This window comes from Aethalodelphis obliquidens, unplaced genomic scaffold (assembly GCF_003676395.1).
Source record: "Aethalodelphis obliquidens isolate GAN/ISIS:26980383/991018 unplaced genomic scaffold, ASM367639v1 scaffold20, whole genome shotgun sequence".
In the NCBI taxonomy this organism is placed as follows: domain Eukaryota; kingdom Metazoa; phylum Chordata; class Mammalia; order Artiodactyla; family Delphinidae; genus Aethalodelphis; species Aethalodelphis obliquidens.
In genome coordinates, this window is record NW_020837964.1 from 9,844,341 (window position 1) to 9,861,119 (window position 16,779).

A 16,779-nucleotide genomic window follows, 5' to 3' on the forward strand; every position below is an offset into this window, starting at 1 on the left:
CTACTTGGACAAGGACACACTCTAAGGCAGCCAGCCACGTGGGATATAAAAGCTGCCTAAGTGATGACGGCAAAGCCACGGGCTTGCCTTCGGCTCTTTTCTTTAAGCCTGATACCACGGCTGCAGCGCCAGAGCTCTTTGCAAGGATCTGATTGCCTGGAATGTTCGGTCTGATGTTATTTCAAATATGAAGCAGACAAATCTCCAGCACTCCCCTAGACTCGGGCTTCTCGAGACTGCAGGGGTCACGGGGAGACCAGGCAGAGCTGAAGGCAATGAAGGTTCGAGCTGGGGAAATGGGGATGGGGGGCGCGCTCGGAGACCTTCCCCAGCCTCCCTTCCAGCCTGAGCCGTCCGACTTACCATCACATGTGACTGGACCACGGGCACCTACTTGCAGGGCCCACAAGAAAGATCAGGGACCTCAGGAAGGGGAAGCGGCAGCTGGGAAGAGGCACAGAGCTTGCCTCCGAGAGGTCCGAGGTCCACTCTGACCAACGACACATTTCTTCTCAATGCTTCAGAACCTCATCCTCCCTTCCGACCAGGATGCAATACCCAACTACACATAGCTCTTTGAATATTCTGCACCAGTGCCTTTAGTCCTGGATTATGATGTCATAGGCCTCACGCGGCAAATCTTCAGCAGAGCTTCAGAAGGCCTGCCATCTAACGTCAGACAGGGCCGAGTTTCAATACTTACGCACAAACCATCAGTAGTCACTTATCTTACTAATGAAAGGAACAAACTGTCTAGCCACGAGATTAAGGGAATGAGATCTTTTAGTTAATTCTCTGGTTAACTGAGTGTTAAATAAGAAGAGGTATTTTACTTAAGTCCTTATTTTTTCTTAATTATTCTACACTGGCTTGGTCCACACGCTCACGTAACGGTAGTCAACGCCATCCACACAACACACTGTTTCCTGGACGACTGAGGATCCAGCTGTTACTTTTAATATAGCATCATCAGCTTTTCCTATCGATGACGATTAAATAGAATGAACCCCGATGTGATTCAGAAAACCGAACTGAACATATTCTGAGCCCAGGATGAGGTCTGAGAGTTGATTTTAAATAAATCCCTTTCATTTAAAAAAAAAAAAATTCCATATGCTTCTTTGCCTTAATGGACAGGTACAGTCAAAAGTTCCGCTCTGGGACCGTAGCTTGTTAGATTTTCAACCCTGTACTATACAACAATTGATGTATGTCAAGAATGTATGTCACTTCCTATACGTGCCCTGATGATACCAGGGAATGCTTCTGCAAGTTCAAGAAGAGGTCACCGAAAATGAAGCAAGACAGAGAAAGAAGTGCAGGGGATACACAAACCGGTGAGGAGACAAAGCTGGTGAGAGAGAAGGCCGGTGAGGGGGGAGCACCATGAAGGGTGAAAAGGAGCGAACTTGCCAGAAGACAGCTGAGCACAATTCCATGTTTTGTCTCTGTAAATTAACCTGAGGATGCATAGCCTTACTCAAAGCAGCTGGTTCTTACAGATTCAGATATTCATGTCAATGGACCAAAGCAAAGTAAGAATTAAATCATCTGGAGAGTGAACGCAGGAGCATCTGCTTTGCCGCAGCTTCTCTACCAGCCCATGAGGCTAAGGAGAGGACACCCCCGGAGCCCCTCCCTCATGACCGCCACCGCAGTTAAACGCAGGCAACCAAGAGGGCAACCAAGAGGGCAACCAAGAGGGCAACCAAGAGGGCAACCAAGAGGGCAACCAATTCTCCGACTCTGCAAAGAAAGAAGATCCTGTTCTCCAAAGAAAATCATATTCTCCGTAACCAACGGACAGCTGCAGTGTCCTCTGTCCCAAAGCCCTGACACACCACTGTTCCCGATATTCCATTACCAGTCAGCGTTGGGCCGAAGAACCCAGGTAACTGGACCATGACCGCACACCACGCAGACCAGGTCAGAAACTCCTAGACAGAGCCAGCTGTCTCTCATCCTGAAGAACCAAAATAGCCACCATCTTCCGCTGAGTGTTCAGCTTTCAGAGAATTCAAGGTCAGCCCTGACACGGCCCTCCTTCCATGGAAACACTGGGACTGAAAAAGGGCCCAGAACTTTAATGACACGATAGCTGAAAAGGCTATAAATACCTTTTAAATTAGAGAACCACCAAACAAAGTTTTCTTATGGTTAGACTAAAGCGGATTTCATCATAGCAGTGACAAAAGAAATAATAATAACAACCATCGCTGTCAGTTAACAACCTACCTATTCCCGAATTCGCTCCGGTAACCACGACCACTTTGCCACTGAAATCCCGGCCCTGGAGGATTTCCATGGCAGTTGTGCTGCTGTCGTATCTCTGTCTGGTGGTTGGCTTCGTAGGATTATCGTCCACAGTAAATGCCAGTCTTGGGTCCAAGTAGGTAGTTCTTTTATTTATGTGGCTGCAAAGAAAAGGAGAAAGCAGTGAACCTACAGCAGTGAACACAGGCATTTATAATTACAAGATAATCTTATAGTTTAGGCTAGGCAAACCCCATTTTTCATGGACTAAAAACGGCTTATTCTTAACCCCGGAAAGACCCGGGTCCATTTAATCTATCTTCTGGCCTCCAGAAGGATTATATTCCTGCCTAGAAAGACAGCCGTCGAAGCATTTTCTTCAGAACTGCCCGTAAAATAGGCTGTAACATACAAAGCACTGCCTTGTACCCTCAGATCTCAAACATGGAGTAGGCTTTGGGGTTTTTTTCTTTTAATTCATGTAAATGTGGCTATAAGATCCATCAGGCACTCTTGTCAGTAGATTTCAATTAAATCTCTTATGTGCAAGGGCCTAAGAAGATTGGTAAAGAAGTAGAAAACTCAAAATGATGAAAGACAGTAAATATGAAACCAGCCAACTACTGAAATTCTAATAATTTTCATTATAAGGCTGTACTCACACACTGTAGTTTTGATTTGGAGTTGACTGAAATCTTGTAGAAAGAATATTAAACTATACTGGTAGTATAAACAACATATTAAAATACATCAGTACAACCTGTTCATACAGATGAATAGGCTGCTCCTTACAGAACAGGTTTATTTTTTACATTTTAAATGTGATCTCGGGGTTTGAGATAGACCTCAAAATATCTTGAAAACTATTAAGAACTCTCCAGAAAGAAAGATTTCATGATTTAAAATGCATTTGTGGGAATTCCCTGGCAGTCCAGTGGTTAGGACTCAGCACTTGCATTGCCGAGGGCCCAGGTTCGATCCCTGGTCGGGGAACTAAGATCCCGCAAGCCCCATGGTGCAGCCAAAAAATAAATAAAAACATTAAAAAAAAAAGTATTTGTAACATGTATGTGTGTGTAAAATTATACACAGTTTAAAATCAATACTCGTCACCCCATAAACACTAAGACTCAAGAATAATCCAACTTTCATTTTACTTATAACCACAGATGCCAGATAAGCATTTTGACTCCAGTGTCTTACAGAGGACAGAGCAGGGGGGGAGCCGGGTCACCCTGGCTCACAAGACCCAAATGTGCATCTCTCTTCCCAACTCCTCAGTGACTTTACCTCGGTCGCTGGAAATAAGCTATAGGGGAAGTACTTATACCACCGAAACAAATATGGGCTTTTCCCCCCAGGGAACTGGTTGTTAAGCATTTACCAGCACACCTCTCTAACGGGATCAGAGTGGGGAAATGACTGGCCAGGCAGCCCAGCGCTCGCCTCCCTTAGGGCATTTCAGGGACTGAATGAGCTGATACTACAGGTATAAGTTGGTTAGAACATGCCTGGCTCATGTTAGGTGCCAGATGCGTGGTTACTGTTGCTGTTTGTTACTGGAATTTATTCCAAGGACAGTTTTACAGAGGAGGATGCTCTTTATAATTACAGGCATACCTTGGAGATACTGCATTGCAGGGTCAGTTCCAGACCAATACAATAAAGTCTGTGTCAGGCTTCCCTGGTGGCGCAGTGGTTAAGAATCCGCCTGCCAATGCAGGGGACACGTGTTCGAGCCCTGGTCCGGGAAGATCCCACATGCCGAAGAGCAACTAAGCCCATGCGCCACAACTACTGAGCCTATGCTCTAGAGCCTGCAAGCCACAACTACTGAAGCCCACACACCTAGAGCCCATGCTCCACAACAAGAGAAGCCACCGCAGTGAGAAGCCTGCGCACAACGAAGAGTAACCCCCGCTCGCCCGCTGCAACTAGAGAAAGCCCGCGTGCAGCAATGAAGACCCAACGCAGCCATAAATAAATAAACTTTAAAAAAAAGTCAGTGTCGCACGCAATAAACCGAGTCACACAAATTGTGTGGTTTCCCAGAGCGTATGAAAGTTATGTTTACACTACAGTCTATTAAGTGTGAAACAGCGTGTCTAAAAAAATATACACACCTTAATTAACAAATACTCGATTGCTAAAAAATGCTAACCATCACCTGAGACTTCGGTGAGTCACCAACGTTTTTGCTAGTGGAGGGTCTGAAATATTGCGAAAATTACCGAAACGTGACACAGAGACACGAACTGAGCAACTGCTACTGGAAAAATGGAGCCAAAAGACTCCCTTGAGGGGGAGTTGCCACAAACCTTCAATCTGTAAAAAACGCAGTATCTGCAAAGTGCAATAAGACAAGGTCTGCCTGTACAGAAGCCAGATCACAAGAATTTAACAACATCAATGCCCAGTAGGTAATTTGATAAATTACAGTATATCTATACAAAATAATACTATATAACCGTTAAACATCATTGTCTTCAAAAATTTATAAAGATATGAGAAAATGCTCATAAGAATTATGTAGAAAAAACAGTTTACCAAACAGTTAGTGCAATACTTTTTTTTTTTAAGCACTTATATAGAAAGACTGGAAGAAAAAAATCCAAAAATTGCTAAAAGCAGTTAGTCCTGCTGATAGGATTACACTTATACACTATATAATATTTTCCTACAGTCAATGTATATTCCTTGTACAAAAAAGTTCCTATTAAAAAGCAGGATGGAACTTCCCTAGTGGTTAAGAATCTACCTGCCAATGCAGGGGACACGGGTTCAAGCCCTGGTCCGGGAAGATTGCACATGCCGTGGAGCAACTAAGCTCGTGTGCCACGACTACTGAGCCTGCGAGCCACAACTACTGAAGCCCGCACGCCTAGAGCCCACGCTCCACAATAAGAGAAGCCACCGCAATGAGAAGCCCACGCACCGCAACAAAGAGTAGCGCCGGCTTGCCACAACTAGAGAAAGCCCACATGCAGCAACAAAGACCCAATGCAACCAAAAATAAATAAATAAATGTATTAAAAATAAATTAATTAATTAAATAAAAAGCAAGATGGCTAAGAAGTTGTTTTGTAGACACTTACTCGACAAAAAACATTTGTCCATTCTCATCAGTTTCTTGTTCCCATCCATAGGGCAAATCTGAAACACAGAAGGACAACAGGTCTATGTGGGGGTGGGGGTGGGGGTGGGGGTGGGGGTGGGGTGGGGTGGGGTGAACTGAAGCCCCTGCCCTTCCAGCCCCAGACCTATCCCACCAGACCAGCAGGTCACGTGCTCCAACTATGGCAGGTACAGAAGGCCCATTACCCCAACCAGACTCTACATTCTGCCTCTTGCTTGGAATTAACACTATTTCATTCTTTTTTTTTTTAATTTTATTGAAGTATAGTTGATTTACAGTGTTAACTTCTGCTGTACAGCAGTGACTCAGTTTGACATATATTATTTTTCATATTCTTTTCCATTATGCTTTATCACAGGATATTGAATACAGTTTCTTGTGCTATACAGTAGGACCTTGTTGTTTACCAATTCTATATATAAGTTTGTATCAGCTAAACCCAATCTCCCAATCCATCCCTCCCTCACCCCCACCTTCACAACCACAAGCCTGTTCTCTATGTCTGTGAATCTGTTCCTGTTTCGTAGATATGTTCATTTGTGGCATATTTTAGATTCCACATATAAGTGATACCATATGATATTTGTTTTTCTCTTTCTGAGTTACTTCACTTAGTATGATAATCTCTAGGTCCATCCATGTTGCTGCAAATGGTATTATTTCATTCTTTTTTATGGCTGAGTAATACTCCTTTGTACTGGGTTGGCCAAAAAATTTGTTTGGTGTTTTCCATAAGATGACTCTATTAGTGCTTAGTTGTCTAACTTCATTCGAAACAATTTTGTTAGACTGTACTGTGACAGCCGTCATAACAGCATGCCTTTTAAAAAAACATCAAAACTGGTGAATTTTTGTGTAGCCATTTTAATATTGAAGATGGAGGGGAAAAAGCAACATATTCAGCATTTTATCCTTTATTATTTCAAGAAAGGTAAAAACGCAACTGAAACACAAAAAAAGATTTGTGCAGTGTATGGAGAAAGTGCTGTGACTGATGGAATGTGTCAAAAGTTGTTTGTGAAGTTTCATGCTGGAGATTTCTCACTGGACAATGCTCCATGGCCGGGTAGACCAGTTGAAGTCGATAGCAATCAAATCGAGACATTGAGAACAATCAACATTATACCATGCAAGAAATAGCCGATATACTCAAAATAGCCAAATCGAGCGTGGAAAATCATTTGCACCAGCTTGGTTACGTTAATCGCTTTGATGTTTGGGTTCCACATAAGTTAAGCAAAAAAAACCTTCTTGACCTTATTTCTGTATGCAATTCTCTACTTAAACGTAAGAAAAATATTCTGTTTTTAAAACAAATTGTGACGGGCGACGAAAAGTGGATACTGTACAATCATGTGTAACGGAAGAAATCGTGGGGCAAGCAAAATGAACCACCACCAACCACAGCAAACCAGTCTTCATCCAAAGGTGATGTTGTGTATATGGTGGGATTGGAAGGGAGTCCTCTAATATGAGCTCCTTCTGGAAAACCAACGATTAATTCCAACACGTACTGCTCCCAGTTAGACCAACTGAAAGCAGCACTCGACGAAAAGCGTTCGGAATTAGTCAACAGAAAACGCATCATCTTCCATCAGGGTAATGCAAGATTGCATGTTTCTTTGATGACCAGGCAAAAACTGTTACAGTTTGGCTGGGAAGTTCTGATTCATCTGCCGTATTCACCAGACATTGCACCTTCGCATTTCCATTTGTTTCGGTCTTTACAAAATTCTCTTAATGGAAAATATTTCCATTCTCTGGAAGACAGTAGAAGGTACCTGGAACAGTTCTTTGCTCAAAAAGATAAAAAGTTCTGGGAAGATGGAATTATGAAGTTGCCTGAAAAATGGCAGAAGGTAGTGGAACAAAACAGTGAATACGTTGTTCAATAAAGTTCTTGGGAAAATAAAAAATGTGTCTTATTTTTACTTAAAAACCGAAGGAACTTTTTGGCCAACCCAATACCACATCATCTTTATCCATTCATCTTTTGATCGACAGGCAAGTTACTTCCATGTCTCGGCTACTGTGAATAGTGCTTCTATGAAGATAGGAGTGCGTGCAGCTTTTTGAATTACGGTTTTTTTCTGGATATATGCCCAGGAGCAGGACTGCTGAATCATATGGCAACTCTATTTTTAAGACTATTTCATTCTTGGGAATTCCCTGGCAGTCCAGTGGTTAGGAGTCCACACGTTCACTGCTGGGCCTGGGTTGAATCCCTGGTCGGGGAACTAAGATCCTGAAAGCCATGTGGCCAAAAAATAAAATAAAATAAAATACTATTTCGTTCTTGATCATTCTTCAACACTCCATTCAGCTTCTGCTTTTCACAAAACCCTTACTGGTTGCTCCAACCAACATGAATTCTCCCTTGAATGAATTCCCAGAACGTTATCTACGCTACAGCAGGCACCCAATACCATTCATATGCTGACTTGTGAAGATTCATACTATAGACCGGTTGCATTTTTTTCCCAAGGGCACATGTTGTCTTTTCAAATGGACCCTCAACCTCTTGAGAGCAGGGACCTTCTTACACTTCTATTCCATGCATGACACACTTACTCAGAAGCACCTACAAGTCAAGGCAAGCTTTACGGAATTCTATCAAACGCTGATATATTTAATTCCAGGATAGGAACCAAGACCAACTTTACAAGCAGTGCAACTACGGAAAAATCTAATGAACTGTGAATTCAAGGCCCCTATTATTTTAATACCTTCTTATTTAAGAAATCATCCTAAGCACTCCACCCCAAGAGCTCATCACTTCCTTCTACCGAATCCTACAAACTCCCCAGAGGGAGAGTCCAGCTCCTGTGACAGTTTTCCCATCTCATTAATGCTTTAAATACAAGGGTCTCTGCTTTATGACAACAACATACAAACCTCCTGCTATTCGCTTTCTTTTCCCAGTTTTCGGATGTTCCCACTGAGTCTTCTCTTCCGTGTGACTGTTAAAAAAAAAAAAAAAAATCCACGGAATACGTAGTAAGTAAAAGTTACACTTCTAAAAATTAATCAATGGCATTAAATTTTTTTTGTCCCCCACGTGATACTCTCTTAAGAGTACTCAAGTCAGACAGTCAGAAAGAAATATTCAGATTATAAATGTTACTGTTTGCATCAGGTCAAATTCTCTACTTTGGAAGCAGCAGCAGACTGGGAAAAATCTCCCGAAAACCTGTATCTGTTAGCTGGTGGTGAAGCCAGAGGAAGGGGACTTGACCCCAACTGGGGGTCAACTCTAGGAATCTCGCTGAATCACTCAAAATACCTAGAGATGTGTTTCGTTTTGTACTTGTTTTAGTTTTCGTTTTAGTTTTATTCCAGGATAAGTTGAAAAATTTCAGTCAAATTTATAATGCTGATATGCATGTACCATTTAGATATAACCTTAATCTTCTTAAATGTTTATTCTTTCCACAGATTTAACTTCAAAGTGTTTTTTAAGCACTGATTCCTAATTTCATCCAAGAGGGTAAGGCAGCTCCGTAGGTCAGTCACTCACCTTTGGAGCCTCAATTTCCTCATCTGCATAATAATCCTAGTATTCATCTGAGGAGAATGCTACGAGGATACTGTAAATAAAGGTTTGAACACAGTACTTGGCATAAAAAGCCCTCAAAAGTTCTATTATTTTCAACAAATCAAATATACAAACTAGTCTGATTTCTGCGCCAAACTAGCATTTCATCTCGGAAGAGCACACACAGTTATCAATGAAACCATGGGCCAATAACAGACTAGCAACACCTGTCAACAGCTGATCCAGTGTGGAGAAAAACATAAAATTACTTAATCAAGGAAACAGCTGCATGTTTCAAGAGGCATTCAAAGTTCACATGCTCAGGCCAAAGTAGAAAATAATACTTAATCACTGACAACCAGATGATAGAATATTCCTTCCCTATCCATGATTTTAAAGAGAATAAATACAGAGAGCTTGTGAACGCTCTTGTAAGACGTTGCACGTCAAAAGCAGGGTCTTTCCAGGAACTGCTGGCTTCTGGTGTTTCTGCAAACTAACGGTGGCCAGTACAAGGACACAGTGGACACTGGACTCAAAAGGCCAAAGACCTGAGCTCCTGTACTGCCTGCACTCAGTGAGCCAGTCTCCCTAGAAGCACATCCACCTCACAGAGCTGCTGCAAAGGTAAGAGACACCATACCTGGGACAGCGACTGGTGAACCATTAGATCCCTGTACAAACAGAGGGTATCAGCAAGGACCAACTCCCACCTGTGTTATCGCCCCACCATCAAACCCTGACTGCAGAAAGGAAGCCCAAACAGGAGTAAGAACCAGGTTACATTTGGTAATTTGGATCCCTTGGAGAAGTTTTTCAACCTCCAGCCTCAGTTTCCCCATCAGTACAAAGGAGAAAATTATGGCCCTACTACTTGGGGTCATAGAGGACTCAGTGAGTAACATGTGAAGAACTAAGAACCGTGGCTTTGACAGAAAAGGATTATTTTAAATAAACTTTTATATAAAAATTAATTAAAGGGTGTTCCTTTCTCATTGTAATCTAAAATGACTTTTTAATGAACAGAAAATTACAACACATGTCCCCAAATTACCTTATTCTCCTTTAAACAGAAGCCCTTTTTTTCTTTTCTTTCAGTAAGCTTTTTGTCATTTAAAAAGATAATTAACAGTGATCTTAATTTAAAACAAAGGGATCAAAGTTAAATTCACACCACATTACACGGCTATCACTTTCAAGTATGCTCCTCTAAGTTTTTTTTTTTTTCCTTCCTTAAGCATAGTTTCTTGAAGTTAACTGGGAGACCCAGAGCCACTTGTGGACAGGGGCTCGCCTCCCATCGGGGCAGGCCAGCCATCCCTCTGCTGCCAAGAGGCCCAGGCTTCAGAATAAAAGGGGGGCGAGAGTGGAGGACCCAGGACGGCCCAGGCGACGGCATCCACAGCCCCCATCCCCTGGTTAAGGCAGAGGAGCTTCTCCGGACCGTGCTAGGGAAGGGAGAAAGGCTCATCAGCTCTCTGTGGTAACAGGTCTGTCCTCAGCAGCGTGAACGTCCCCTCCATGGGAGCCCAGCCTGGGGGGCCTTGAGCCAGGGGACACGTGTGTCTTTGAGGTCTGAGTGCACCCTGGGGAGTGTGAGGGAGCCTGAGGGGTTGACAGAACCCACACAACAGAAGAGGGGTGAGACTACGAAGGGGTTTCCCACAAGACCCCAGAGGCCTGGTTGGGAGCTACAGCCTCTGCCCTTGGGCACAACCCTGCCACAGTGGGATGAAGACCATGGAAAAAAGGAACGACTGCAAGGGCAATCTATCAGCCAAGTTGCCCAGACCCCAGGGGACAAGTCACCTTCTAGAATCAGGAGTGAAAAGAAGGATCAGGATGCTTGCAGGTCAGGAGAGATCAAGGGGGACTGCTGGGAATCCAGGGTCAGGATGGGTCGGGGGCATCCTTCCACCCCAAGCCAAAGAACGGAAGGCCAGTAGGACAGGAGAGAGAGTCTGGAGAGAGGTACTCCCACCCCCCAGCTGGGAGCCCGCCAAGCCTTGTCACCACAGTCAGTGTAAACAACAGGGCCAGATACCGGGGTGGGGGGCAGGAGGCAGAGAGGGGCGTACTTTTCAGAGACCGCATAGGCGCCACTGAGTCCCCTGGCCATGGGCTCCCCGGAAGCTGTCAGCAGAGCTGGCTGGGGCGTGTAGGTCTTACCGAGTGAAAGAAGAGCCCCAAGCCCAGACAGTGGATGCCACCCAGGAAGGCAGCAGATGGGAAAAGCCACCCAACACAAGGTGAGGTGCAGGAGGCAGGGTGAGCGAAGGCGAAGGGGCCTCCAGACCGAACGCGAGGTTCCAGGCGAACTTGAAAGGAAGCCAGGGAGCTCTGGGGGCAGCGGCCAGAAGGGAACAGGCCCCACCCAGAGCAGGGGCAGAGGAGCCCCCCGAAGCCGGGAGGTAGGCCGTGCGCATCTTCGTGTCCCCAGGGCCTAGAACGCCACCTGCCCAGGGAGGCCCGCGGGAAACCTTCCCCAGATGAGCTAACAGACTCGTTCCCTGGACTTACTTTACGGCGCCAGGATGCTAAGCATGGGGGATACAGAGGGGAACGAGAAAAGGTCCCCGCCCTCACGAAGTTGACAACGTGGGGAGGGACAGAGAGCAAAACAGGGCCGAGTAGAGCGTAGAAAACTACAGACAAGGGAGAGCAAAGTGGTGGAAGGCAGGCACGGGGCCGATGCAAGGGAACGCTCTCGTGGGCAGTGACATTTAAGCTCAGCTCTGAGGGATGAAAGAGCGCTTCAGGCAAAGGCTGAGGCAACAGCAAATGCCCATTCACGAGTTGCCCGGGGCCCGCCAACTGCCCCCTGGCTCCCTGCTGCTAGAAATGCCCCTTCAATTCTCCAGAGCAGAAATCATCCTTCTAAAGACACAAACCCGAGGTCACTCCCTGGCTCCAAGTCTTCAGTGGACACGTGGGTCCTGCTGACAGAGCCCAGATCCTCCGAGGCACAGAAAGGCATAAACCAACTGTGCCCTTCCTTCCCACCTCAATCTTCATGTTCCTGCACCACCGCACAGGCCGGGCCTCTGTTTCTTCTACCTGTGCTGCCCTCCTGCCCCTGGACCTGCCCACTTCTACCTGTGCTCTAAGGCACAGCTCAGGTGCCCACTGCACCAGGCACCTCACCACCTACCCACACAGCTCATGCTGAACAGGCTGCCGCTCACTACACACACTGCGTGGGGACCACGTCACTGCACGTCGCTCTGTCCTATAAGACTGGGCACTCATGAAAGTGACAAGCGGTCTTATGTTTTGTACTTTTTTTTTTTTTTTGCCGCGACGTGTGGCATGTGGGATCTTAGTTCCTTGACGAGGGATCGATCCTGGGCCCCCTGCACTGAGGATGCGGAGTCTTAACCACTGGACAGCCAGGGAAATCCCAACGAGCGGTCTTATTTATCTCAGTAAAACCAATGCCCAGCAAAGAGCCTGGCACAGGATACATTCCCAATGTGTCTTGAATGAACTCACCAAGGTCGTTTCCTCCTGTTTTTCTTTCTAGCAAGCCACCGAAGGCAGCAGAGGCTCACAACCTTGGGCAGATTAGAATCACGTGGGAAGGTTTCACAACCTACCACTAGGGGCGGGAGGCGGGGCAAGAAAATTAAATGAGAATCCCTGGAGGTGGAAGCCAGGAAAAGATAGTTTGTTTCCCAGGTGTTGAAAATCACCGATTTACATCCATGTTTCTCAAAGCCGTAACTGCCTCAGCTGGAAAGCTTAAAAAATAAAGAATCCCTATGTTGGCTGCCTGCTGCATGAGCGTCTCTGTGGAGACCCCAAATCTATAGTTATGATGGTCCCCAGGTGATTCTAATATCAGGCCTGGAAGGTGCTGTCACAGCTGCAGAAATCAGCAAAGACTAAGAGTTATCCAGCATTGAGTATGTTTAGGCCTGTGCTAAGCCTTTACGTACAGGTCCTCAACTAAAACTCCAACCAACGTATTTAGCAGATAAGAAACCCGTGACTGAGAGTTATTCCAATGGCCCAAGGTCACACAGTAAGTGGTGGGAGAAAGGGTCTCCTGGTGTTTCCAAAACTTTCCTGAGAACTATAGTAAAGCTATATTAGCCATTTTATATGTATACATATATATATATACACACATAGTTACACTAGGACACTTGCTAAAAACACACACTCCTAGGTCGTCAACCCAGACCCCCCAGAAAGGAGCGGGGCATCGGCATTTTTTTCTGATTTTGGGGGGGCAAAGGGAATGAGGCCGGTCTGCCATCCTTGCACCGTGCAGCGCTGCCTACTGGGCAGCAGAGGGCGCGTATGAGCGCCGCCAGGTGACCCCCGCTGGACCCAGGGCCAGAGAGGGGGATGGCCCGTCCTCAGGACCCCGGCAGCCTTCCCTCTGAAGCTCTTCAACCATGACTTCCACTTCGCCCTCCCAGGCCAAGCCTGAGCGCGAGCCCGCGGCCCTCCCCGCGCAGGTGGCATTCGAAGGCAGCGCGGAGTCCCGAGCAGGTGAGCGGCAGGGTTCCAGCTGCGTCCCAAACCCGGCGGCCCCCCGGCGGCCCCCTTACTTGGCATAGTAAACCCAGCCGTCCTTGGTGGTTCTCTGCTCCCAGCCCGGGGGCAGCTCGTCCTCGCTGTCCGTGTCGTCCAGGCCTGCGTAGCGCAGGGCTGCCATGGCTGCAGAGAAGGCGCCCGGTCACCCGCTCGCTCGCCCGCTGCCGGGTCTCCGCGACCAGAACTCACTCCCGCTTCAACCGAGCGCCGCGCGCCGCGAGCCCCGAACGCCCGCGCCTGCGCACTGTGCCACCCGGAGCCCCTCCTCCGACTCGGCAGGTGAATCCAGTCTCCGCAATTGCGCAGCTGCCGGAGTCAAAGGAAGCGGGGCCTGAGAAGACCTACGGGGAAAGAACCCACGAGCTCGCACGGCCGCTCGGCTGGAAGTAAAAGCCGGTTGAGAGCTCTGTGTCTCTGGAGATGGAGTCGAGCTTCGACACCTCCCAGCCGCAGGCAAGGGGGCGTGGGCATCCAGTCACGGTCCAGGACTCCGCCCGTTGCTGGGCGACCCGTAATCACTTCCGCGTTGTTCTAGCCAATCCCGCAGGAGCTACAGCAATTGGGCATCCTGGGAAATGTAGTCCAGACCCTGCAGGAATAGAGCGTGGCGCGGAAAGGAAGGAGGCAGCTGCTGGCTTTCTGCGCTATAGCCTCTCCTTTTTTTAGGGCATTCGGAAGAATGAATGTTCCTGCTTAGACGCCTTCCAGAGCGTTCCATGACCCAGGCTGATTCACAAACTTTGTTGTGCATGTAAACTCAACGCTGTAAACAGTGGGAAACATTAAAAACACAAATTCCTGCACGTTCTGATGCCCAGTCCTGGAGAAGTTTCTTCTAGCCACAGCGTGGTTCTGTTGATAATAAATGGCCAACGTTTATGGAATTTTCCAGAACATTCCCTGCTTGGAACTTGCTGCCTAGCTCATCGTTACAGGGAAATCTACTGACCGTGATCTCTCTGGCCTAGGTTTCAGAAGAATGCAAGCCTCCGTAGAGGAATTATGTGTTTCAAAGGGATGAAAATGGGGAGAAGGGATTAGCTTTTTATTTTCTTCAAGTCTTGAGACTGATATTGCTTTGGGATTCCTGCTCTGCATGCTCTTTAGGGGAGACACTTGCTTTCCTTTGAAGTTGCCCAACCAAAAGCTAACTTAACGAAACCATATTTCAGTTTTAACAGACCCACTATCCCAACTCAGATCTATCACATCACTCTTTCCAAATTCATGTACATTTAAGTGAGCTACTATTAATCTGCTGCCTTTCTGCTTATCCCAATTTAACCCCTTGCCCCTGTCAGCCAAGCCAAATTATTCCTTTGATATGAACAGGAAATTAGGTCACAAAATCCCCTAATGGTGGAGAGGGGGATGCATAGAGTCAAACTGCTTAGACTCGGTTTCTCCAATGATTATCTTCAGCCTGTGCTCTGCTTCTCAAGGACCTACTGCTTAGATTTATCGCCAGAGCCTCAGCTGGCACCTGTTGCCTATGACTTGGCATCATTCCACAGGTGGTGATACAGTATGGTGTCTTCCTCAAGCTGGGTAGTGCTCCGCTTGGCAGGATTCTCAACTTCTTGTTCAACCCTCTGCTCTTCCTACCACTTTAAAAGTTCCTCTAGGCTTCTCCTGCCACGGACACAGGGCTCCTCAACTTCAACACTACTGACATTTGGGGCCACATAATTCTTTGTTGTGGGGGACTGTCCTGTGCTCTGTAGGATGTTTAGCAGCATCTCCGTCCTCTACACGCTAGATCGGTAGCGTCCCCCTTCCCGCAGCTGCAACAACCAAAAATGTCTCCAGGCGTTGCCAATTGTGCCCCCAGTTAAGAACCCCTGATCTACACTGAAGGTAAATCAGGAAATTACTAGCATGTGAATCAAATGCTGAGATTTATTGAAGACCGCATTTCTGGCCAGAGATTCACAAGATGGTACTCAGATCCTGCTGGTCGCTGAGTTCTCTAGCATTAACTGAGGGCATCTGCCTCTCTAATTCCTAGTCCATCCGCAGGTGAGAGACATGTGCTTACAAGTCTGGCTGGGTGGCCTGGACACCAATCATGGTCCCAAGTGGTTATGATGACCTCATTTTATTCCTCTCTTCCTACGTCTTACCTGTGGCCTCTATCAGAAGGTCAAAGAAGAAGGACATTCAGGCATTTGGGGACCTGTGTGAGTAAGCATGCCAGATTCTAGGATTTATAGTCTTGGCTTCACTGAAACTAATATTGTTTTAGTTACACTTATTCGACTGCAAGCAACAGAGACTCACTCAAAAGTTTATGATCAGGATGCAAATGAGCTAAATTAGATTGTTGTCACAACCTGTGGGAGCCCAAGGACAGGCCTGTTTTTTTTCTGTCGTGGGTTTTGGTCTTTTGTTCCTGTTCTGTGTTCATGGGCTAACTTGTTTTTCTTTTTTTTTAACTCTTTCCTTGCTGGCTTCCTCTATTCATAGTTTCTGCTTCACTTGGACTTCAGCTTGGATGCAATTTTGACTTTGGATCTATCAGAGGGTGAACCCCGTTTAGCTTGTAAGATTATTATGGGTTTGAGGAGTCTTAAGTATGGGAATGAGGCAAGGTCCTCGACATGTGCTTACGAAAGCCTAAAGAATGGTTTCTTATTGTAAAGCCAACTGAATCACATTGATTATTAGATAGGAGGTTAATAAAAAAAAAAAGTCAACATGTGGTTATAAAACTACACACCAGATGGTGCTGTGTACCCACAATTTTAAGGCTAAAGCCCAATTCCCGACAGGGATTTCTACATTTGAACGTTTCTTTTTGATCACTTCTGAAATAACTGATAATTTATGAACAAAAGACTGATCACTTTTCTTCTGAAAGCAGTTTGGCATCACTCATGCAGTGGGCACAAGTTTTAATGTAACACTCCTGAGACCACGTTTCTTTAGTTCATCATCATGACTGGGATGGTAGTCATTTCCTCCCCCTTCAGACACACAAACGCCCCAACAGTTCTGCAAACCTGCTTTAACTTAAGCCACCATTCCTTAGGAAATTAAGTTTTGTTGCCAGACTCAACATGTTAACGAAACCTTGGAAGCATCCTGGCTCTTCTGATAAACTTCTCATGGAAGATAATCAATAAGCAAAATGATTGAACAGTGTTCTTAGGGAAAACTCTCCTGGTTAATGTGGACTTAGGAGGAAGGTGTTTTTGTATTTCACTTATTCAGTCAAACACACAATGAGTGAAAAATAAAACTATGCTATGTTTCTAAGAAAAGCCAAGGAAAATGAAACACCTCCTGCATCCAGAAATCAGTCAGTTAG

At 46.0% G+C, this 16,779-nt stretch overlaps 1 protein-coding gene and 1 non-coding gene across 6 annotated transcripts in view; one reads left to right on the forward strand and one right to left on the reverse strand.

Annotated features, from left to right (window-relative positions):
* WWOX (WW domain containing oxidoreductase) overlaps nucleotides 1-13,958 on the reverse strand; it is a 983,470-nt gene extending 969,512 nt beyond the window's left edge. For 3 of the 5 annotated variants that reach the window (XM_027119876.1, XM_027119878.1, XM_027119877.1), the window contains exons 1-4: nucleotides 13,484-13,958; nucleotides 8,285-8,349; nucleotides 5,349-5,406; nucleotides 2,236-2,414 (exon numbers count right to left, since the gene is read on the reverse strand). In XM_027119876.1, the coding sequence (XP_026975677.1) occupies nucleotides 2,236-2,414; nucleotides 5,349-5,406; nucleotides 8,285-8,349; nucleotides 13,484-13,590 (409 nt within the window). In that variant the 5' untranslated portion in view covers nucleotides 13,591-13,958. The remainder of the gene's footprint in view (nucleotides 1-2,235; nucleotides 2,415-5,348; nucleotides 5,407-8,284; nucleotides 8,350-13,483) is intronic. The other 2 variants (XM_027119879.1, XM_027119880.1) reach the window with 1 other exon arrangement.
* TRNAA-UGC (transfer RNA alanine (anticodon UGC)) lies at nucleotides 3,174-3,246 on the forward strand. Its single transcript has one exon. It is a non-coding gene; the product is annotated as a tRNA-Ala (tRNA).
* Nucleotides 13,959-16,779: the final 2,821 nt, after the last annotated feature.